Source organism: Lampetra fluviatilis, chromosome 31, assembly GCF_964198595.1.
Source record: "Lampetra fluviatilis chromosome 31, kcLamFluv1.1, whole genome shotgun sequence".
Classification (NCBI taxonomy): Eukaryota; Metazoa; Chordata; class Hyperoartia; order Petromyzontiformes; family Petromyzontidae; genus Lampetra; species Lampetra fluviatilis.
Genome location: NC_136305.1, coordinates 2,889,675 through 2,913,762, shown reverse-complemented (window position 1 = coordinate 2,913,762; position 24,088 = coordinate 2,889,675). Strand labels below are relative to the sequence as shown.

The 24,088-nt window shown below is 49.1% G+C and overlaps 1 protein-coding gene across 8 annotated transcripts; it reads left to right on the top strand.

Moving 5' to 3' along the window:
• The first annotated feature begins 151 nt into the window (after positions 1 to 151).
• Positions 152 to 12,044, top strand: LOC144943447 (uncharacterized). Of its 8 annotated transcripts, none has more exons than XM_078870875.1 (8): positions 152 to 270; positions 2,908 to 3,005; positions 3,644 to 3,791; positions 4,731 to 4,919; positions 7,057 to 7,172; positions 8,652 to 8,852; positions 9,938 to 10,014; positions 10,698 to 12,044. In XM_078870875.1, exons 1-8 carry the CDS (start codon positions 232 to 234, stop codon positions 10,706 to 10,708), a joined length of 879 nt encoding a protein of 292 aa, XP_078727001.1. In that variant the 5' UTR covers positions 152 to 231; the 3' UTR covers positions 10,709 to 12,044. The 8 variants fall into 8 exon arrangements, with proteins under 8 accessions (XP_078727001.1, XP_078726998.1, XP_078727000.1 ...); XM_078870872.1 differs by having other exon boundaries at positions 4,710 to 4,919; XM_078870874.1 differs by having other exon boundaries at positions 3,632 to 3,791.
• The last annotated feature ends 12,044 nt before the right edge of the window (positions 12,045 to 24,088 follow it).

Below are 24,088 nucleotides of genomic sequence, written 5' to 3'. Positions count from 1 at the left end.
AAACCAAAAATCGACGTCGCGAATCGCGACGGTTGGAGAATCGAATCGACGCTTGGACCAATCACAGCTCGGCTCGAAAGATCGCTCCGCCCCCTCCCGCTGCGGGAGCCAATGAGCGCGCTCGTTGGTGGCGGGGGGCGGGGTCATTTGGCGGGGTTTTTTTAGGGGTCGCGCGCGCCTCTCTCGTCGCGATTTTTCTCTCCCCTCACGTTCAGGTCACTCGCTTCAACCATGAGCGACGCGGAGGATGGCATCACGTTCGAGACCAGGGTACGCGCGAGTTTTCATACACGTGTCGCCGGTTTGGTTGTTTGTTTGTAAAGTAGCGACGTCGATTTGATTGTATTTGTCTTTGCCTCCCCCCTCTTGTTTTATCGCGCTCTTGCGCAGAGGCCTTCTAGCCTAGGCCCGCATGGTGCGGCTGAACGGCGTTTTAACACGGAGCGGTTTTACGTTGAGAAAAATTACAATGATCGCTGCCGCAGTCTGTTATTAATACCGTTGTGAACGTGTTTTGTTGTTGTAAATACTGAAAACGAGTTGTTAGCCAGGCTGTTGATGAGGGCTCAGGTGCTGCGCGGGAAGGCCGCGTTTAAGCCTGCTTCGAGAGCTAGGCAAGGAGGCTGCTACATCGCAGCGTCGATGGCCTTATGCATCTTCGGTAGTTAATTAATCGTAGCTGACAATTACAATTAATTTCCAAATAATTTATAATATATACCTCGTCCCACCGTGTAATGTGTTAGAGCAAACCGTACGCAGGAGGAGGAGGGGGGTTTCCAAAAACATGTTACGTCAGTTGCGGAAAAAAACCTCACCAGGAAGTTTTGTTATTAAATTATAAAATTGTACTCGAGTGCTAACTGGATGTGTTTGCTTAGCTTCCGCGATCTAACGAGGTGGCAAACTTTCTGGGTGGTTTAGTCGGATAGTGCTCGGATTGGGGTGACCCACCATGCATTAAAAAACACACTGAGGGGTAACGTTGAGGGCAGAGCAGCAAACAAATCCATTGTTGCGATCTACTCCCACGTGTACGCCTTCGCCAGCCCGCACGCACTGACAAACGTGGTGAAGTATGGTCAACAAAATCCCAACGACCCACGTGGCGTGGGAAATTAAATTGTCCAGCAGTAGGTTGATAATGAGCTGGATTTTTTGTGGCAAAATCATTGAAAATAACGATTGTGTATATTTGGTTAGAAGGAGAATAACACTGACTATAAATAATGGTACACTTTTTTTTTCGTAATTGACGTTGCATGTTTTTGGAATCAGGATTTATTAGTTTCTGTATTACATGGATGCTGGCAGCCTCCAAGCAGGTTAGAGCTCTTTTTTTCAGTGCAAATCTGAGACCAGATTAATCGTAATAGCAGTTCTATTCCAATCCACTGCGAACCAATTGCACCTCACCCCTCCCCAAGGGGGGTGTTACTAAATACAGTATACCAATAATTACGGACGTAAATAATAAACCAAGGTAGCCTGGATACAGCAGTTCTATGCCAACAAAGTCAACTATATGTAGTTACATTTTAAATAAGGATTATTTTAAATACTTTGCCATTACTGTAGATGTTCAAATCAATATCCACAATACAAGAGTAACTGGATATCGGCACACCTTATATGAATTATTATACAAAGCAACGCATTTGGTGGCCTTGAATGCAAAGGGAAATTTCTGATACAAACACAATTTGGATATACAGCACTTCCCATTGGCACGGCTGGCTACGTAGGATGCGAAATTAATTCAAGACACGACATAAAACAACGCCTGCCCTTGGCCCCAAGGGGTGTGCATATATTCAGCTTGTACTGTACATTGGTTTCACTTCGCAATGACTTGTTACTCAAAGTAGAGGAGAAGTAGTACTGTAGTGACTGCATTATTGCACAGGCATGTTAGACTCAAGGATGCTTGTCTGGTTGGTATAAAGTGTGTATTTTAGCCGTGTTTACTGTTTTTACTGCATTTTTATACGCTAAGTGCTTAAACGCCTAAAATACTCATGCCTAAAGGCCTTTACGCCAGTGACAAACATGCTCACTCTCTGCCATAGTTGTGTAACGTAAATTAAAATTTCAGTCTTTGACATACGTAAAGTCGTATCGAAACTGTTCGTGTGCTTGCACCGTTTGTGACTTCCTTATATGGAAGAAATGTGTTTTGTAAAGAACAAATATAGACGTTTGTGAATCTAAATGGTGTAATGTTAAAATAATCACCCGCGAGTGTAATGATAAATGACAGTGCAGCACTGTGTTTAAAGTCAACTACGCTGTTTGTCTGCCTTACTGGCTCACCATTTAAATTGTTGGTATTCTTTTTCTTGTAAAGGTTAATCTCGGTGGCGAATTGGAAGAAAGCTTTCCAAGCTTGGGGAAGATATCCTGACATCTAGAATAATTGAACATTGGAGAAAGAATTTGCAGAGGGTTAATTGAGTTTGAAGCTTGAAAAAAAGAAAAGAAGGTTCAGATAGAAGCAGATGCATGGTACGGTAATCAGGCGTGAAGAATGTGAATGTTGTCATTGCGTGAACATGTGAAGAAACTGGTGCATTGGTAAGGCACATTCATGCGATACGACAAATGCAAAACCCGCGGGCATGTTGGATTATTGACACCATGATAATAATGCTAACTTGTAAAATTGTAATGAACAAAACCTCTGCCCGTGTAGTGCGTGCATGCATGCATCATACTACTCCCAAATGTTGTCTTCACAGTTCCCACGTAGATATCTGTAGCGCTAACATGCACTCATCTATCACAGTTTGCAGTTTTGTCATCTGCACATGACTCGAGGGCTCATTATTTTTCTCTTTAAAGCCACTGGTTGTATTTCCCCGTGCAAACTGCATTCTCCGCTGAACATTGCTCCCTTTCTGCTGTTAGAATTCGCTTTTGAAGTCCAAAAGCAGAAGCCCTGCAACACGCAGGTCCAAAAGTGCGTCTCGCTCCAAGTCCAGATCTCGCTCCCGTTCCAAATCCAGGTGAGTTTATAGATTGTTTTAACTTTTGCACATGTTTACGAATTGCATAATTTGTTTGAAAAGTCCCATGATATGTATTGACAGTTGTAAGTTGACGTGTGAAACTGTAGGATCCTATGCATTCTTGAACACTTTTTACAATTTGAATTAGCATAATGCTGGCAATGAAGACAAAATTGCTTTTCATTTAATCTTAATTGAAACGTTTATATCCATTAGTTGCCAAAATATTTTTAAAGTCCCAATAGTGCTTGTATATAAGTTTACGATAAACAGTTTGTATATATGAGCATGTATGTGCATACATGCTGGCCACACACCCCTTAATGCCTATACCAGCTTTAAATCGTTAACATAATTTCTTAAGAAGCTTGCATGGGTACACACAATCTTGCCATGTTACTGGCATATGTATACATACATTTTTTTATGTTTTTGTATCCGGTTGCGTTTATCTGCCTGTCTTCTCACTCGGTTAACCTGTTACTGGGTCTGCCTGCGACCTGCCAACTGTCCCTCGGCATTCACTTAGCCTCAATATGCCGCCGAGCCTGGCGCAAGCGCCGCGATGACATTGTTGTTTGTGGTCGATTTTAATTGTGTGGGCGCGCGCGTATACGCAGCAGGTCGCGCTCCAGGTCACGGCACAGCTCGTACCGGCGCTACTCTCGTTCCCGCTCTCGCTCCCGTTCCCGCCGCCGCCACCGCTCGCGCTCTCACTCGCGCCGCCGCCGCAGCTTCACCAACTCGCCCTTCTCAAACCGTCGCCGGCACCAGGGAGACCGGGTAATGCGCAGCGCCGGACACGTCACCTCCGGCCGTCCTGACACTCGGAGGGGAACGGATGGCAACTGGCTCCTTGCCTCCCGGGAGGGGCTGTGGTTTCAGAATTGTATTTGTGGCCTGGTATGTCTCTTTGGGGACCAGTGTTTTGAGTTAGAGTTGCATTAACCAAGGAAAGTCTCACTGATCCCTGATGACTTTTAAAGGAGTGTCCTGTTTTTTTGGGAATTTTGACCCATTCCCAGGATTGTTTATCACCCAAGGTTATGTCGTTCACAGGTTATATTATGATCGTTGACATTTTTGGTCATTTTTAAAATACAAGCTTTTCAAGGAATACTTGTTAACCTGTGGCTATTAATGAAACAGTTGAGAGTCTAATATGTATTTCTCAATTATCCTTCATGTATCATGAGTATGTAGTCTTAATAAATTGTAAATAATTGCGTAATACATTTGTGATGTTAATGGATTTTAAGCTAAATGATTTATTTTAAACAATGATTGCATGCATAATTATAAGCCTTGGAAGTTGAATCATGTTATCAATTAATTTATTACGATTTATGAATCACATTGTTTCCAATTAGTGTTCATTATAGTTCACGTTCCCCCTGCAACCACGAGAGGCACTGACTTACAATGATGTTAAAAAATTATATAAATTCTTATTCAAATCGCAGCACCACATCTTTCAAATGAAACCAACGTTGTAGGGTAGGGGGGAAGTGAATCACTACAAGCATATTTATACGATCACCTAAATGTAAAATCACTTTCAATTAAAGACGTATTAATAGACTTTGGAAATTAACTTACGTGACGCAAGCTGGGATATAATGGGATTTATAGAAGTCAGCAGAGGTTACAGTTCTGCTGGAATGATAGTAGCATTCGGTGAGCAGCGATGGATGTTTGCAGTGCGCGTATAACGCCCGACAGGGAAACCCGGAGCCCAACACGTGCCTGGGCGTGTTTGGCCTGAGCCTGTACACGACGGAGCATGATCTGCGCGAGGTGTTTGGCCGCTACGGCCCCGTGGCTGATGTCAACGTGGTGTACGACCAGCAGTCGGGCCGCCCGCGTGGCTTCGCGTTTGTCTACATGCAGAACATGGAGGACTCCAAGGAGGTGAGCGCTGCAATTTTATATCATTGTACGTGCTTGTCAGCGTGAAACAATCGTGCAAATTACCCTCGAGCGGTGCACTGGATGGAGAGCTCCCTTTCGCCAAGGCCTTTCCACCAGCAGTGGTATGAGCAAGCATTTGCAGGGCTACACCGTGAGAGTTTCCCTTTTTCTCACGAATGAAAGGATGTAACGTCCAGTCCTTTTGTCCCCATGCCCGTGATGTCATTGTTTTATTATGCCTCGCCATGCCGGTTCAGTTTTCTTTGGAGGGGTGTGGTAGGACCTGTTCAGATATCATTCGCCCCCACTGGTATAAGCTGTTTGGGTGTTGAATTCCGGTTGTCTGGTCCATAGCGTGGCATGCTAACCACTGCACCGCTTCCACACTCCGTTATCACTATATGTGTTTAGCATATATAGATTTGCAAAGACCCAGTGGTCTTGCCAATAAATCTTTAATATATCTTCTGAAATGTCTTCTGTCAGGTCGTATCCTTGGCCTGTGATTAGTGTAAGAGTTTAATGAATAGTCAATATCCATGCATTAATAGCACATTATTCATTGTCTCTTTGTTATCCTTATCAGCTGCACAGCAAATACCACCGAATAGGAGCTTTCCTGGTTCAGTACAAAGAAAGATTAGACCCAGTAAGCATTCTAGAAGGGATGGTATGGTAATTATATAATTTTAGGTTCTTTCCCTTATTTTCCCAGTTACCTCAGTGTGGCTTGATCTTGTTAACGGTGTCATAGAATCTTTATATCCACACAAATTAGCAAACATAAATTAGCAAAGACAAATGGCTTGTTTCATTCCACACTAGCACATAGGGGACTGGTCATATTGAAATTGATCAACACGAGACCTGATTGGTCAACCTTAGAGACATTAAGCCATGGGACTGCAATAAGACCAGTTCGGTTTTTTTTAAATTGATTACTGTTCAAGAGTGACTCAATATCGATGCACACTCAGTCAATTACAATCAATGTTGAGCAATATTATCAGATTATGTTTTATGTTCATCAGTCGATGAGCAAGTGCACATGCAGAACAATAGAACTTAGTGTCTAGTCTATTTTGAATGATGGCTGTAATTGCTTCCAATCGATTTGCCTTTGTTCATAAGAATTTTTTAGTTATTGTCTAAAACAACATTGAGTAATGGGTTGTGGTTATAACTCATGAACTACATGTGCGATGGGACTTTTACATATTGTTGTACTTGTGAAGTAATTGGTTGCTGAACGATTGAAAATTTTGGGACCACCTCTATGCAGTGCAAATATCGTCACCCCACTTGTGCAGTTCTAGACTGCGATTAAATATATTTTCTATACTCCTTGAACTATTGCTCCTAATTTTCTGCTAATTCTTGCATTGCATACCCTTTAGCGTTTGTACAACCTAGTCGAGCCAGTCTAGAGTGTTCACAATGTGGGTGGGTTTTCGCTGGCTGTTTTGTTCTGAGCGCGCAAACAAGCCGTGATATGCTGGCCTCAAAAGGCATCTCAATCTAGTTCAGGGCCATGGGTGGGACAAATGATGCAATAGTTGCATGTGCCGATGGTACACGGAGAACACGGCGCCGCCACCAATGTGTACAACGTGTCTTAACTATTTAATTGTGTGGAACGTGAATGGCGTGGCTCTGCTTGTGCCGTTGAAATCTGACTTGGTGTGGCTCCGGCGCAGCACGGTTGTATATTTTGACAGAGGGAATAGAAGGCTTTAGGGCGCCACGGTGGCGAGACCTTACCTCCCTCGCCTGGAATACATGAGGTCGTGGGTTCGATCCCGACCCTGATGCTTGTATATTTGGAGTTTGCAAATCCTCCCTGTGGTCGTATGGATGTATCTCCGGGCCCTCCTGTTTTTCTCTCCACATTTAGAATCAATGTGCATTAAGTGTATTTGGCTCCTGTAAATTTCCACGTAATAAGCCACTTTGTTGAGCCATCATCTGTGATAGCCAAGTCGCTTCTGAAAAAGAGCTATAGTTTAGCGGGCCTTACTTGGTAGAATAAAAATTTTGGTTTTAGATTTCGAGATCCCCTATCAGATGTGTGTTCTTTGCAATGAAACCGCGGTCGCCCCGTTTCCCTCACCCCCCCCCCCGCCATCGTTACCCCAAGGCTAAGGAGCGAGTGAACGGAATGGAGCTGGATGGACGCAACATCCGCGTCGACTTTTCCATCACGAAGCGCGCGCACACCCCGACGCCCGGTATCTACATGGGGCGCCCCAGCTTGTGAGTTACGCCCCTTGTCTGGCCATGCGCACAGCTCGCACAGATGTCATGTATATGTATACTTCTTCTTGGTTCTTTCGGTAAAGTCACGTAGAAGGGAAGTAATAAAATAATAAAAATAAAACATAATAAAACAATTCTCACGACGTTTCGGCCACAACGCAAGCAGCCATCCTCAGGCGAAGAATGAAACACCCCAAGCTTGGAGCGTATATTTAAGCTGGGTTAGAGGGGGGGGAGGTGGGAAGAAGAGCGCCTAAACAAAATAATTTGCATATCAAGAGGAATTCAGCATATGGAAAATGCGTAGGAGGTGGGCGGGGGGGGTTCCAAATCAATACTATGCCCGTGCATTATGCAGGATTAGCAGCATCAAAGGGGGGGGGGGGAAGGGGGGGAGCATTAACAAAGGAAAGGAATGTTAATAGTATGTAGCTGTAGTTACTAAACAACCACGTAAAAAACTACAGTATAAACTGCATGACAAACTAAAGTATAAACTACATAGCATCATCAGTAAACTTACTATACTCTTACTGATGATGCTATGTAGTTTATACTTTAGTTTGTCATGCAGTTTATACTGTAGTTTTTTACGTGGTTGTTTAGTAACTACAGCTACATACTATTAACATTCCTTTCCTTTGTTAATGCTCCCCCCCTTCCCCCCCCCCCCTTTGATGCTGCTAATCCTGCATAATGCACGGGCATAGTATTGATTTGGAACCCCCCCCGCCCACCTCCTACGCATTTTCCATATGCTGAATTCCTCTTGATATGCAAATTATTTTGTTTAGGCGCTCTTCTTCCCACCTCCCCCCCCTCTAACCCAGCTTAAATATACGCTCCAAGCTTGGGGTGTTTCATTCTTCGCCTGAGGATGGCTGCTTGCGTTGTGGCCGAAACGTCGTGAGAATTGTTTTATTATGTTTTATTTTTATTATTTTATTACTTCCCTTCTACGTGACTTTACCGAAAGAACCAAGAAGATGAATCCCTGCAGTCACGAAAGCTTTAAATCGAAATATATGTATACTATATATATACCATTTAGATGCTCCAGAAAGTGAGCCACACCCCAAACTTGTGTCCGGCATCATTGAATGTGTATAAATCTGGTCACACGCACACCCACTGGCTAATGAGATGCACGCCAAATTTTTGCTTTAAAATAGAGGTGAAAAGTACGTCCTAAAATTATCTGGAGAGCCTGGTTATAATGACTTAAAAAAATATTTTTGCCCTAATTTTATCCTGATTGTGCTATCAGCATCTTGTCAGGAAACATAGAATACTTTTTAGATCTCTAGCCAGAAGAGTGCAAACCCATCGTAAGAACAACCCGTTGAAGTGGATATCTACAGCTCTCTCTCAGAGATCCGTTCCAGTGGCTCGGAGTGGGGTGGGTAGGGGGGGTTTGTGTGTATTGGCTGATGTACCTGACTGTGTTCGCGCGCCTCTACATCCCTTGGCGCGCAGCCCCCCGAGGCGCAGAGAAGGCCATGAGCGTGGAGGCTATGACCGTGGGGATCGCTACGATCGTGGGGAACGTGGCGGCGGCGGCGGCGGAGGCGGCGGCGGGTACCACAGCCGTGGCGGGTACGATCGTGGCGGGTACGATCGCTACGAGGAGCGGGACTACGACCACAGGCACAGCCACAGCAGCTATGGACGGTACAGGTACTGCCTCGACACTTAATGAGTGTTCAGTGGCAGTGAGAAGGGCAGTTGGCAAGTGTGGATTTTGTTTGGTAAGGATAGTGCTCCCTGTGTGCAGTCCTCTGTTAATCTTAATTCTGTTGGCCACATGTTTTGCTTGAGTGCAGATTATTGACTTGTAACCAAATACAATTTTACAAACATTTAAATGGCATAGATATTACAATAAGTTATTATGAAGTGCTATACAATGAGGTGCACCTCAAACAAAAATAGCCCGAATTTTGTTTGGATGGGTGATCAAGTACCCAGAAGATGGTCTTGTTAGGACTTTGGAGGCTGTGCTGTGGGAAAAGCAGTGCAGCAAAATCCATAGGTGTTGCAGTACCTTTGTGCTTCCCAATCTAACCTCCCTACCTTCATGACAGCACACACTGAGCAGTGCAGTGGAGTATGGTCAAATAACCACTACAAAAGGCCGGAGGAGGCCCTCATCTAGCAGGGTATTTACTCAGGGCTGTACATGTACATACAGATGACTGGGTGGTGCAGGGTGTTCTTGATGACAGGCTGGTGAATACAATCTCGGAGCACTCAGCCAGCACTGCCGAGGTTGTGGATTCGAATCTGGGCAGGACACATTTAAGTTGCGATGGATCCACTCTCTTCTTTGAGAGTTATAAATGGAAATGTTGACCATATGATATGGTATGTAAAAAAACTAGGAATGTAAATAGAATAAAATAACAACCATGTCAGCCTTGAAATCTTTGGCTCATAGCCATGTGATTTATTTAGCATGCGTAGAATATAATTGGTTATTTAAGATACAAAATGCGTGCCAACGAAATTAAGATCAGTTGAACGGAGGACTGCACATGGGTGGCACACGTAAACATAGGATCACTTCTTTTCCAAGACCAGTAAAATTTGTCTACGTTATATCAGCTCATAATGACATTGGATAGTTAAGGTATACTAAAATAAAAAAACTGTAAGCACTATAATTTTCCTTGCTATAGTTGCACGTAATATACTATTTGTGTTGTCTGAGAACTTTGGTAGTTTGTGCCATTATCTGACGGATGTTTTCTCGTCGTTACCAGGAAGCGCTCCCCATCTCCGTACTACGGCCGGGGAGGAGGCTACCACTCGCGCTCACGCTCTCGCTCGTATTCCCCGCGTGAGTAACCTTTTTTTTATTGACATGTGCCACCTACTATCACACGAATTATAAACGGACAAAAGTAAAAGGAAAATGGAACCAAACTGTAAACTGCTGAAAGAAGCACAGAGAGATGCGTGCGTGGAATTACACTGAGAGACAGAAAGAGAAACACTTGGAGGAGAGCATGCGTAGGTTAGGCATCATTCTAACTGTTTAAAAAATGTAAGTGGCCTTAGAAGTGATGACCTACGGTCAAGAATCGTGGAGTGGCAGGCAAGTGATTGAACCTATTCGAGAGGACTTCAACCAAGGGGTTAAAGCGCTAAAGCCAACTCGTGTGCAGGTGCTTGATGGATAATTTGATACGGTAATGGCTTGGGAAAGCCTTTGTCCATTAGTTGATTGGTCACACACAGGTTCGTCCAGCGTGTTGGATGCAGGATCGGTTGATTATCCTGACATGTGCATCTGACATGACTGAATCATGGCAAGTCTTATGAAGTTGTACAAAACTAACATGTACGTCAGTTTATCCATTGAGGAGCCATGGAAAACTCCACTTTTGCTTGCAGGGGCATGAAGGTTTTTCAATTCTGTCCCATGCTATTTTATTTGGCGTTGTATTTGCTTGACTTAATCTGTCCAATTATGTGTAGTGTTTGTCCCATTAATGTATTTTATTTTATTTCTTTTACCAGGTCGATACTGAGGAATTCAAGTTGAAACACCAATTCTCAACACCAGTGCAGTATCATGTGCTGTTACGTCCAGTGGGTTTTTTTTTAATTGAGACATTTTGTATGTCATTTTGTTCACATGTTACTACTTGGCCACGTTTACCCCTATTTTGTAAATTCCAATTGTGCTCCTTAGTTGTGATTTTTCTGAATAGCAAAGTTTGTGCACATGAGTTTTCATGTTGAGTGTCGCTGCTGGTTGGAGCGGCATGGTGGTCTGTCCCGGGGACGCGCCCTGGGTTGAGTAAAACAAAAAGTTGCACGAGTAAAAATCACACTTGTGCAGAGGTTGCTAATTACTGTGCTTTCTACGCTTTTTACAGCGAATGTTGAAATTCTTTTGAACCTTCTTTCTAGCTAGTGAAGAATGAGGTTTTTATTTCATGGTGAGCATTGTTTGTATGGCTGTAAATGCATAGCACATGCAAGAAGGGCAATACAGCCATGCGGAATCACCACAGTCCCTTCGTCCTGTGACCTCTTAACCTTTTTAAAGGCTCCTAGTGATGTCTCTGGCCCTCCAGTTGCAAACCCCTCCCTTATTCTACACCTCATTCTCACAAGAGCACAGCAGCACTTGAATAGCAGTCTGTATAGGTTATAATAATTAGTTCTTGTTAGACGTAGCGATAACAAATATCAAGCTGGTGCTGCTTGGAGTGTTGCATTACAACCTCGAGGGATGGGTGACGGCTTGGGGAGTGGATTGATTGATGGTGAGGAGCCAAAAGGTACATGGCCTTGAGAACATGGTGGCACGTGGGAATACTCTTGCCGATGTTGGATAATGTGACGCAGATACATCATTACAACTCAACACCAAGTTTAGTTTACATCGGCTTAGATTTCAATAATTGACTTGCTTATATATGGATGGAATGCATCAAAACAAATTTGGGAAATTGCATCTCAAAAACTGAACATTGTACACTGGTGTTTTGTTAGGATTGTAATCACTCATTTAATATTGCAAGTATCCAGTTAACTTTAAATGGCCTGTAGAAATGTAGGCTTAAGCTGTGTGGCATTAATTCAACTCTTTGCCATTTGTAGATTAAAATGTTGACCTTTCATTGGTATTAAGAATTGTTCAATTGGGCAGACAACCTAAACCAGATAAATAATTTCATACAATGAAACTTTTAGAAAAATCTTCCTGGCATATATTGAAGTTGAATGATGATGTTGCTACATTTGCTGATCTACACTTTGATCCGCCTAAACTTCAGTAATACATTACAAGAATGGTTAACATTAATGTCCATGCTTTGTTTTTGTTGTTTGGTTTTAATAAACTTTAATATCTAGTCTGGTGGTGGAGTTTGTGTACGCTGCTATTTTGTGTATCGTGAGGAATTGGCGGTGTACGGTGTTTCGCTTTTTATTTCCAGACATCACTTGCAGTCCTTACCAACAATATACATCCTGGTAATCGCCAGGCCCATGAAGAGAGACTTTTATAGGTTAGATCACCCCCCACCTTCACTCACACAGGGGACAGCTCTACATCATTTATTTGTTATGGCCATGCAGAGGCCCGTTTTCACCAGCTTACTCACTTCTTCTTGTGGGAGATTGAGAGGGCTCGCCCTTAGGGCCACGGCCGTTGTTGCTTGACAGACACATGGTGTACACCAATTGTGTGGAGGCACAACCACCGCCTATTGTTAGGTTCAGCGCGTTGGGCCCTACTGCAGGACCAGTGGCAAGTGAGAAACGATCGGCAGGCCCAATTTGCAGTCAACTTCCCTTGACGCGTGGTGTCTGTGGTCGCCTTGCCGTACACTGATCAGGTGAAGATGGAAGCCTGAGCAAAGGATTAGGCTCCTTGAAATGGGCCAGTGGCAGGGCAGGCCCCTAGTGAACATGAGTTGTTTCCCCTGCTAGGTAAGATATATACACAGTTGAGGTTGCACGCATGCTTGCACATCCTTTTCAATGGTAGCTTCTGAGCCAGTTGCGATTGCACATGTCCACTTTTTTTGCAGAGTTTAGGAGCGCTGACTGCTATCTCACAGATACGTTGGCACGGTCTACGATGCAGAGGATATCCCCTTCGGGAACTATAAAAGTCCATGTTTACATCACTAACGTCGACATCTTACATTCACAATCTGTACGGCGTTTGCAGATCAATTATATTTGTTGCATACACAACCCGTTAAAACTAGGTGAGTAAGTGCTTCCATGCCGTGTGAGTTGTGGGGGTTATTTGACCATACTTTGCCACGTTGGTCAGTGCGTTGAAGCTGAGTGGCATAGAAAGGGTTGTAGAGATACCGTACATTTGATGCTCTGCCCTGTGAAGCTGAACACGTTCCTTCGGAGTGGGCAGGTAGGAACTTGGTTGGACAGCGCATTCGTGCATGACATACAGACAAATAATCCCTGGTGGGCAGTGTGGAACCTGTTGTTCGTACCTGTATGTATAAAAGATAACTTGACTTTAGGTAGCCAGGCAGACAGCCCCCTTAACTATCGCCTCCCCCCCTCCCTTAGGCCCCTCCCCCCTTAGGCCCCTCCCCTGACCCCCTTTCCCATAGGCCCCTCCCCTGACCACCCCCCCCCCATATCCTCAGGCCCCTCCCCTGACCCCCCTTCCCTTAGGCCCCTCCCCTGACCCCCCTTCTGTTAGGCCCCTCCCCTGAGCACCCCCCCCCATATCCTTAGGCCCCTCCCCTGACCCCCCCTCCCTCAGGCCCCTCCGCTGACCCCCCCCTCAGGCCCCTCTCCTGAACCCCCCTCAGGCCCCTCCCCTGAACCCCCTCAGGTCCCTCTCCTGACTCCCCCCTTCCTTAGGCCCCTCCCCTGACCCTCCTCCCTTAGGCACCTCCCCTCTCCGTACCCGGCAGTAGGTCTCCACCAATCAAAGAGCTGTTTGTAAGGTCTCCACCAATCAAAGAGCTGTGTGTATTATATATTTATTTATGCACGACAGACAGACAGTTAAATAATCCCTGGTGGGCAGTGTGGAACATTGTTCCTCCCTGTATAATTACTTCGTTGTGCATGGTGGTCACTCATACAAACGGATGTGGTGTATTCTGGGTAATTTGGTCCGTGCCGATAATGTTTCCAATTCCATAACGATTATAAATAACGTGGAGCGGAGTACATTTTGGCTTCTTCACATGCATCGGTTTAAAACTATGTGTGGGTGCAGTCGGTAACACTGGTGCGTTGACGTGTTAACAAGGAAGAGAGGGCTTCGGTGCCACTTCGCACCAGCAGAAGGCGCCATGGTCCGAGTCGGCTGGAAGAGGGGCATCTGGTGAAATGCGGCCAGAATTTATGATGCGAAAACCACGGTGACGAATGGCGGCTACGAAAAGGTCACATTACAATGTGAAATTCCAGTAGAGGGCACGCGTGAGCAGAGCTTAATTTTCACCCCATGTACTGTCGTCCGTAACCGTTGCGGGCATGGCTGGAAGTGAGGATTCCCGGCGTAAGAACGATCCTATGTTATTGTACTCTCAATTCGTGCAATCCTATGAAGAAGGATGGGTGGGGAGGGGCTGGTCACGCCGTGGTGCCCTTATAAAACTCAACGTTTAACCTACTCACGCCGGCTTGTGCCCGCCCTCACAGTCGGGCATATTTGCGGAATACACCACGCCGCCGTTGACCCTGGCCATTGACCGAGCAACCCAACGTTCCTACCAGCTCCCTCCGCAGGAATGTGTTATATATCACCGGGCCAGCCGCAATGAGTCGTGCATGACATCGGGAGGGGCGGGGGTGGAATATTAAGCGAGCAGAGCAGAATGAGGTCAGGGGATCACAGTGCCACGATCTCCCCAAATACACGAGCAGGGTGAGTATTCGCCAAACCGGACGTCCATCCAGATTAACCAGGTTGAGTCCGAAATTAACGTGTACGGACGGATAGACGATAGGTCGCAGAAGTAACCGTCGCATGGCTCCATGTCAGGGGTGGACATCGGCTCCCACACATGCTGAGCTTACAGGATCGGACGAGATCGCGATATGATTGACACAATGGCCTAATGTGAATTGTTGCAAATTTCTTCATTAATTTCCAATTTTACAGCTTTGGTAATTACTTGGCGTCTATTGGGAATCAAATCGTCACTTTTACGCTCGCTGAAGAAGCAAGGCGCCTCCTTCCCCATACTTTCCCCCTGTTTGATACAACCCATCAGCCACACGGCATTCAGAGAGTGCATCATCACACCAACATTGGTTCAACACAAGCAAACAATGGATCGATTTCGAAATTCATTGTCTCATCGCAGTGCCGTATTATCCTCGTAGTAAAAGTAGCTACGTATGCTACGTGCCCCGCACTTTCAAGGGCCCCGCGCTAAATGCTTTCAAGCTATCAATTCGGTTTCAGTGATTCTGCACTTGCTCTATTACTATAGTACTATACCGCCTTCGACTTTTATGAACGACTGGGTGTTTAAGGTTAGCGATTTGTCGTATTATCTGGCTGCATAACAAATGAAAAAATACAATTACTTTACGATGCAAGTAAAAAAAATTGTGTTTTAATATTTACGTGTTTTTTTTATTTAGGGACCCGCACTAGCTTCATCCGGCACTGTCTCATCGGCAGGGTCAGGCCCGCTTTGAACCAACGCTGGTCAGCGTGCCAGATGTTTCTCGGCAAAGATCCTGAATTAGATAATTATCACGCTGACCACAATCGCAGACTCCTTGTGACCGCAAGAGGGTGCCTGTGAGTCAGACACGCACCCAAAGTGACGAATCATTCGGCGAGAAGACTGCGCTAAGTCAGTGTGGTGCACAAGCAACACAAGAATATTCAACAATAACAAAACCTCAACACATTCGGAAATAAAACGGCCTTCAAAGGAACAATACATAATAGGAGACGTTTCGGACACGGGCCCTGTTGTGTTATGAAGGGTCATTTCCAGAAACGTCGACTGTTATGTGTTTGCCCTTTTAAAGCAGTTTATCTTACCTATAAATACGCAGGTTACCAATTTAGTTTAAAAAACTTAGATCCATTGTTGTTAGCGAGCACCCATTAAGGGCGGCACTGCACACGAGGGGCCTTGATGGCTAGGAGATGTTAACTACCTCGCCTGGTATACAGGAGGTCGTGGGTTCGACGCCTGTATATTTGGAGTCTGTGTGTCTCTCTCTCCATGGTCGCAGGGATTTTTCTCTGGGTCTTCCGGTTTTCCCCTCCACATTTAGAATCAACATCACGTGTTTAGACTATTTGGTTGCTATACATTTCCAGATGATAGGCCACTCCATTTGGCTATCATGTGTCGCTTTTGTCACGAGCTATATAGCTCAGTGGGCCTTACCTGGTAAAATGAAAATAGTTTAATAGTAGTTTTAGTTTGGAACCATTTACAAATGGCTACCCTTCTCCGTCTCACATTGCTGGGTTGAACGACATCACTTTGGCACTCATTTTAGGATGAGCCAACCTCGGGCAAGTCCTATTCAAGGCAAGCTTTATAAATCAATGTCCACATTAATTGAAAAGCCGGCAATGTATTAACAACCCACACATCCCATTGTGTGTCTGTGTGAATGGGTTGTGGGGAGCGGTAGCGCGCTGCGCTACGAACCTGGCGACCCGAGTTCGATTCCCGCTCACGGCGAACACCAGTGACGGTCCTGGGCCTCCCCTAGGTCGACTCAGCCTCAGTTGAGTACCTGGTGCGGTGTGTAAACATCACCGCTGGGGAGACAAAGGCGGCCGGGCGTGGTTGTTGGCCAGCCACCCCCTCGTGTGCCGTTCCGGACTTCATAGGTGCTCGCTAACATCACTTGCCCCAACAGTCTGTTACAGCCTATACGGGGGATCTTTGTTCTATATGTGTTGCATGCGATTAGCACGGTTGGGCTACGTACGGCGTGAAAGAAATTCAACATGCGTACAAAAAGCAGCAGGAGTAGCACTGTTTAGAGAATGCAGCGGTGGTGCAGACCCCGACAACGTGAGTTCAATACCCGCCCACGACTGATGCTTCACGTACACAAGGGACCACGTCACAGCCAAAGGACGGGACGGAGATGGAGCGATGAAATCAGCTCCTGTGCTCTATGGGTTTATTCATCTCAAGAAGAAAATAGAGATGGGAGAGATGGCGAATACTCGGGGAGCCCTTCATCCAGCAGTGGGTAGATCATGGCGACGGCTGCTGATGATTTATCGTACTTTATTGCAACTTGAATTGCTGGGTGGACAGAGGCAGGGACGGCGGACTGGTTAGAGAAACCTGCCACTGTTTCAACTGCCGCACCTGGAGATTGAAACGTCGACCAGTAGATTGCAATTCTATTGTCGTAACCATTACACCCACGGTGGATATAATGTATTGCTAAATGTGGGCATAGTGGAATCGAGTGTATGTGTAGTGGTGGTATTGACGTGCGCCGACTGTGACAGTGATGGATCACGGGGCGGCGCGGGGTGCGGGGTTGGGCACGCGTTGTGGGCGTGGTGTGGACGCGCGCGCCGGGAGTGACAGATGACGAGGCGGCGCGGAGTGAGTGGTGAGGCACGATGAGATGTGGGAAAAGAGGATCGTAGCCAGCACCCGGCGATTGGTCGAATAAGTGGGTGCTCGCAGCGACGTCCGCAGGTGGGGTATAAAGGGGGACGCGCGAGAGCACTCGGGGAGAGTTACCCAGTTGAAGACCCGAAGGCGGAGCTGAAGACCTAGTGAAGCCGAGTAGCTCAGTGGCGTTAGTCGCCGAGTAGCTAAGTGGATGTTGGTCATCCGAGTAGCTCAGTGGCGTTAGTCGCCGAGTAGCTAAGTGGATGTTGGTCATCCGAGTAGCTCAGTGGGCGTTAGTCGCCAAGTAGCTAAGTGGGTGTTTGTCACCCGAGTACTAAGTGGATGTTGGTCATCCGAGTAGCTCAGTGGCGTTAGTCGCCAAGTAGCTAAGAGGATGTTGGTCATCCGAGTAGCTCAGTGGGCGTTAGTCGCCAAGTAGCTAAGTGGGTGTTTGTCACCCGAGTACTAAGTGGATGTTGGTCATCCGAGTAACTCAGTGGGCGTTAGTCGCCAAGTAGCGAAGTGGGTGTTTGTCACCCGAGATACAAAGTAGGTGTTAGTCACCTGTAACCAAGTTTGATAAAATAAAGAGTGTGTTACCCGTGAAGTCGTCTCCCGTGGAGTTACTACATTACAACTGGCGTCAGAAGTAAACCTGTCTTCAAGAAGTATGGACACAAGGAAGACTACCCGTACCCACGAGCGAGGTCGGGATGACGACTGCGTACCGGGGACACCGACCTCGGGAGTAGAGGACGAGGGGTTGCCGCCGATGCAGCACTTCGCGGTGATGGCCGACGCTCCGCTTGCCTCCGACACCGGCCTCCAGGACGCGCACGCCCGCTTGGCGGAGTTGCTACTCGCCGCCGCCGCTGTCTTGGCCGACATCTCCGTTCCGGCGAGCGGAAAAACGGCTGCGGGGGTCGTGGAGGAAGCGACGGTGGAGGATTCCCGCCAAAGGGCGCTTCGCGCCAAAAGCCTGGAAGTTGCCGCCGTTTTTGGGGGGCCGCCACCGATTGGCGGGAAAGACGGACGCCACGTGGCCGGACACCTCCGCGCAGCGCAGCCCACGTCATCGGCGCGCGCCGGAGCCCTCCATTTTGCGCCTGACAACCGAGCCGACATTTTACACAACTCCAGCGGAGCGCGGGAAAATCTCTCCGACGTCGACGACGATCGGGTCCTCCAGCAAAGATTGCCCGCGCTGTCGGCGTTCAAGGCGGATGGGGGCGACTGGGGAGCCTTCCAACGAAGGTTCCTCGCTCATCAGGAGATGTCGGGGTGGTCCGACACCACTGCCCTGCGTGCGTTGCCAGCGATGCTTGACGACGACGCGCTTGCAGCCTTCACATCTGCTGCAAGGTCGTCCCGCTCTACGCTCCAGGCCGCACTACACCTGATGGCGAAGGTGTTCGGGCCGCCCTCCACGTGCCGCCACCAGTTCTACGATCGGCGGAAGGTGGCTGGGGAAACGACGCTAGCCTACCGCACGGCACTGCTCGCCTTGGCGGACGCGGCTTTTCCCCGCATGGATAAGGAGGGGAAGGACGCCATGGTGACGGAGCAGCTGCTGGTGTTGGCCCACGAGTTGGGGGTCCCCATCAACGTGGCAGACGAGATGGAGATCTGCTCCCTGGCGATCGCCACGAGCATTCACGCGTACGAGGTCCTCAAACGCAAGCCGGGGGTCGTCTGCAAATGGCCGGGGAATGCGGCACTGGCCGCCACGATCGCCGAACCTCAGCCAGCTGCGGTGCAGGAGCGGGCCTTCGCTGCACCGTGTCCGGGGGAGTGGAGAACGGGAGGTCGTTCGCCCACACGTTCGCCCCGCAAGCTGGAGCAACCGAAACCTACGACGTCCGTCGTCTGCTACAACTGCGGCCTTCGGGGTCACGTCGCAGCCGGGTGCCGGGCCCCGCGTCCGCGCACCGCAGGACCACGTCGGGACGACGACCAGGGCCACAAGTCATCCCAACAAAACCCGGCAAGTCGCGGCACCTCACACGTTCGGTCCACAAACACGGCACATTCGGGTCGCCGCTTCGCGGTGGGGGGTTCGCGGCTGGGTGCCGGGGGTTCAATTCGGCGGGGGGGGTCCGTACGCGGCCCGCAAGCAGTCGAGTGGTCCGAATTGGCCCACAGGATCGTGGCTGCGTCAGCCGGGTCGTCCGTGGTAACGGGGTTCATTGACGGGGTTGAGGTCCGGGTGCTTGTTGACACGGGTGCGTCGGCCACCATCATCTCGGACCTTATTTATAACATCCTTCCCGTCCAAAGTAGACCCCTTCTGCCGGTAGACGTGCCATTTTATGCGGCGAATGGGGGATCCCTGGGGATCATCGGCCAGATTCGGGCGACTATTTGCATTGGGGACATTAAATTAGCGGGCCCTATTTTTGTATCATCATCGCTGGCCGTTCCCTGTTTGCTAGGTACGGACTTTTTGTCAAAAATGCCCATCAAAATTCTTATTGATCAGGCCTGCATAGAGCTTCCGTCAGGTCGGCGGGTTGCCTTCTTGTCGAGCCCTATCAAAGTGCGCACGGTTTGTGCGACGGTGCAGGCGCTGGCGACTCACACTGTACGGGTACCCCCGGGATCGCAAATGTTAGTACCCCTTCGGTTCAGGAAGCCACTCGAGGTGGGTGCGGAGGCACAGGGGGTGCTGTTGGGGCCGTCAAACAGAGCCAGTAAGGGCCTCGACTTAGCGGTTGCTCAAACCATGGTGAGAGGGGACAGTGAGCCGTTCGTAATGGTCCTGAATACGGGGTCGCGGCCGGCCGTAATTGCGCAGGGAACGGTGCTGGCTCACGCCGCGCCGCTGCCCGTTGAGGAACGGCTCGTGGCTCAAGCAGATTTTACTGTCGAGTCGCATCCTCAAAGTGATGAGGGGACTGAGTGGTTGGACTCGCTGTGTGCGGGTTCTGCTAACTTGTCCGGGGTGCAATTGGGAGCATTGAGGGGTTTGCTCATTGAGTTTGCTGACGTGTTCAGCAAACATAAGTACGATATCGGCTGCACTGACCTGTTGCGCCACCACATAGCTACAGGGGACGCGGCCCCTATTCGTCAGAATCCTTTCCGGCTCAGCCCGGCCGAGAAGGAACATGTGCAATCGGCGGTTAATGATATGTTGGCGGCCGATATCATTTCGCCCTCTTCTAGTCCGTGGGGTGCTCCTATTGTCCTAGTAAAGAAACAGGACGGGTCCTTGCGGTTTTGTGTCGATTTCCGCCGCTTAAACAAAATCTCGATGGCGGATGCGTATCCGCTCCCCAGGATGGATGAGTCGCTGGATGCCTTGGCGGGAGCGCAGTTTTTTTCCACACTCGATCTGCTTTCTGGATTTTGGCAATTGCCACTCGATAACGAGTCTAAACCTAAAACTGCTTTCCGCACACCTGGGGGCCTTTTTGAATTCAACCGTTTGCCCATGGGCTTACATTCCGCCCCCGCCACGTTCCAGAGACTCATGGAATTGGTTTTGTCAGGCCTCCAATGGGATACCTGTTTGATTTATCTTGACGATATTATCGTCTTTAGTCGGACTTTCGAGGAGCACCTCCAGCGACTGAGAGCGGTGTTCCTCAGGATGCGTTCCGCTAAGCTAAAATTTAAACCGGCTAAATGTTTTCTGCTTCGGGAATCTGTCAGGTATTTGGGCCATATCGTGAGTCGTTCAGGGATCTCGACGGACCCTGCTAAGACGCATTGCGTCAGCTCATGGCCAACGCCAACCTCGGTCACGGAGGTTCGTAGTTTCATTGGTTTTGCCTCCTATTACCGTCGTTTTGTCAAGCAATTTGCCACCATAGCCAAGCCCCTGCACGCTTTGACGGCTAAGGGTGTGAGGTTTCACTGGGGGGCAGAGGAGGAGGATGCGTTCTGCTCCCTCCGTGACGCTTTGGTGCAGGCTCCCCCCTTGTGTTACCCCGATTTCACACAACCGTTTTTGCTTGACACGGACGCCAGCAATACGGGTATCGGGGGGGTGCTCTCACAGTTGGTCGGGGGGGTTGAACGGGTGGTCGCCTACGGTAGTAGGGTTCTTTCCCCCGCAGAACAACGCTATTGCGTAACTCGTCGTGAATTGTTAGCCATTGTGTTTTTTACACAGCAATTCAGGCCGTATCTTTACGGCCGTCATTTTACGGTCCGGACGGACCATGCGGCTCTACAATACGCTATGCGCGTGGCGCAGCCATCGGGCCAATTGTCCCGATGGTTGGAGGTCCTTCAAGACTACCAATTCACGACGATTTACCGAAAAGGGTTGCGGCACTCAAACGCGGACGCCTTGTCGCGGTTGCCGCCGTGCACGGACTGCACATGTTTGTTAGGATCAGCGCGGTGCAAACCCCCGGTCGCCGGCGCCCCGGGAGTTGCGCTCGCCGCCACTGACACCCCGGGAGAGGACGCCCCCACGGGGAGGGATTCGCTGTTGTCGTTGCCCCTCATTGAGTGGGGCCGCCTCCAGATGTCCGACAGCTCCCTACTTACGCTGCGTCGGAAAGTTGGCGCTCCCGAACAAGGGGAGGCGCGGGTCGGTTCCTGGGTGTGCAGACAGGGCCTGTTGATGAGGTGGGACAACATGTCCCGGCGTCACGTGCTCGTGGTGCCTGTTGCTATGCGGGGTAGGATTGTTCTGGCAGCTCATGAACGGCTCATGCATCTGGGTTTTCACAAAACGCTCGCCCTAATCCAGCGAGACTATTATTGGCCGGGGATGGGTAACGACGTGGCGAATATTCTTAAGGGATGCGTAGAGTGCGCCAAAAGGAAACCGCCACCATTGGCGGCTAATCCACCGCTGCAATCCATTCAGGTTTCGCGTATAAACGAATTGGTAGCGTTGGACATCTTGGGGCCCTTTCCGGTTACACCAAGGGGAAATAGGTTCCTGCTGGTTGGCGTGGAATACTTCACCCGATGGCCTATGGCATGGCCGCTCGCCAATCAGTCGGCTGCGGCGGTGGCGGACGCCTTTGTCCAGGGTTATGTGTTGGACAAGGGCGCCCCCGAACGCTTGCTGACGGATCAAGGGAAGAATTTTTCGAGCGTTTTGTTGCGCGAGGTGTGCGACCTGTTGGGTACAAAGAAAGTGCGTACTTCCCCCTACCACCCGCAGACTGACGGGATGGTTGAGCGTCTGAACAGAACGATTACGTCTATGTTGTGCCAACAGGTCTGCGACGATCAGGTTGATTGGGACTTACAGGTGCCGGGGGTACTCGCGGCCTATCGAATGGCCCCTCATGCGGCGACAGGGTTTTCCCCATTTTTTCTTATGTATGGGCGGGAGGCCGATCCGGCCATGGACGTCCAACTGGGGATTTCCCAGCCACGTGCAAAATCTAAATTGGCAGACCACATCAAATTTAATATCGCCAAATTGACTGAAGCGCGGGAGGGGGCAAGGTTGAATTCGCGGTCGCGGCAAATTGCAAACGAGAAATTGCATGAGCGGAGGGTGCATACGCATGATTGGAAACCAGGCGATAAGGCCTGGCTGCATTGTCCACATGCACCGTTGGCTACGTCCCCCAAGTTGTTGAGACCTTGGAGGGGACCGGTGGAAATTGTGCGGGTTGCACGGCCCCAGAGTATACAGATTAAATGGGGGAAACGCCGTTGGTATGTGCACCCCTCCCGACTGAAGCCCTATGCGGCACCGTGTGACCCCGTTCTGTGCCGTGACGACCGGGCGTGTGATGTGACCGTCGACTCGGGGAGGGAGGTGTCGCAGGCTGATCCTCACGTGTCTCCACCTGACCCACCCCCAGGTGCCTCGGGCTTGACGGCTGCTGACCATCGAGAGCCTGAACCCCGGGGCACGCACGAGTCCTCGATGCCTGGCCGATGTCTTCCTGAACCGCCGGCACCACCGGACGTTCAACCGCGTCTGGTGCCGTACGACGGACCGGCAAGGCGGACTCGGGCTAGGTCTCAACAATTTTCATGAGGACGGGTTTTTTTTGTGCTCTACACCGAGCTCGCCCGGTGTTCCCCTCTGCCGGGATAATGTCCCGTTGTAGGGACGCTCGGAAGAAAAGGGGACACTGCACGAGTCGAAAGAAAAAAAAAAAATTTCCATTTATTTTTTTTGTATACACATTGCTATTGTCACTCGCCGGTTTGTATATATTGTTCTGTTGTCGCGGTGGCATTGGTTGAGGGTTGCGGATGGTGGTGTTCGCGTCGTGTTGTGTTGTTAGCTTAGTTGTTGTTCTTGTTGTTGTGTTGTGTTACGGGGCACACAGGGAGGGTTTGTAATTTTTGTAGCAGCCGGGGCGGCTGCGAGCTATGTGGTAGGGGGTGATGTAGTGGTGGTATTGACGTGCGCCGACTGTGACAGTGATGGATCACGGGGCGGCGCGGGGTGTGGGGTTGGGCACGCGTTGTGGGCGTGGTGTGGACGCGCGCGCCGGGAGTGACAGATGACGAGGCGGCGCGGAGTGAGTGGTGAGGCACGATGAGATGTGGGAAAAGAGGATCGTAGCCAGCACCCGGCGATTGGTCGAATAAGTGGGTGCTCGCAGCGACGTCCGCAGGTGGGGTATAAAGGGGGACGCGCGAGAGCACTCGGGGAGAGTTACCCAGTTGAAGACCCGAAGGCGGAGCTGAAGACCTAGTGAAGCCGAGTAGCTCAGTGGCGTTAGTCGCCGAGTAGCTAAGTGGATGTTGGTCATCCGAGTAGCTCAGTGGCGTTAGTCGCCGAGTAGCTAAGTGGATGTTGGTCATCCGAGTAGCTCAGTGGGCGTTAGTCGCCAAGTAGCTAAGTGGGTGTTTGTCACCCGAGTACTAAGTGGATGTTGGTCATCCGAGTAGCTCAGTGGC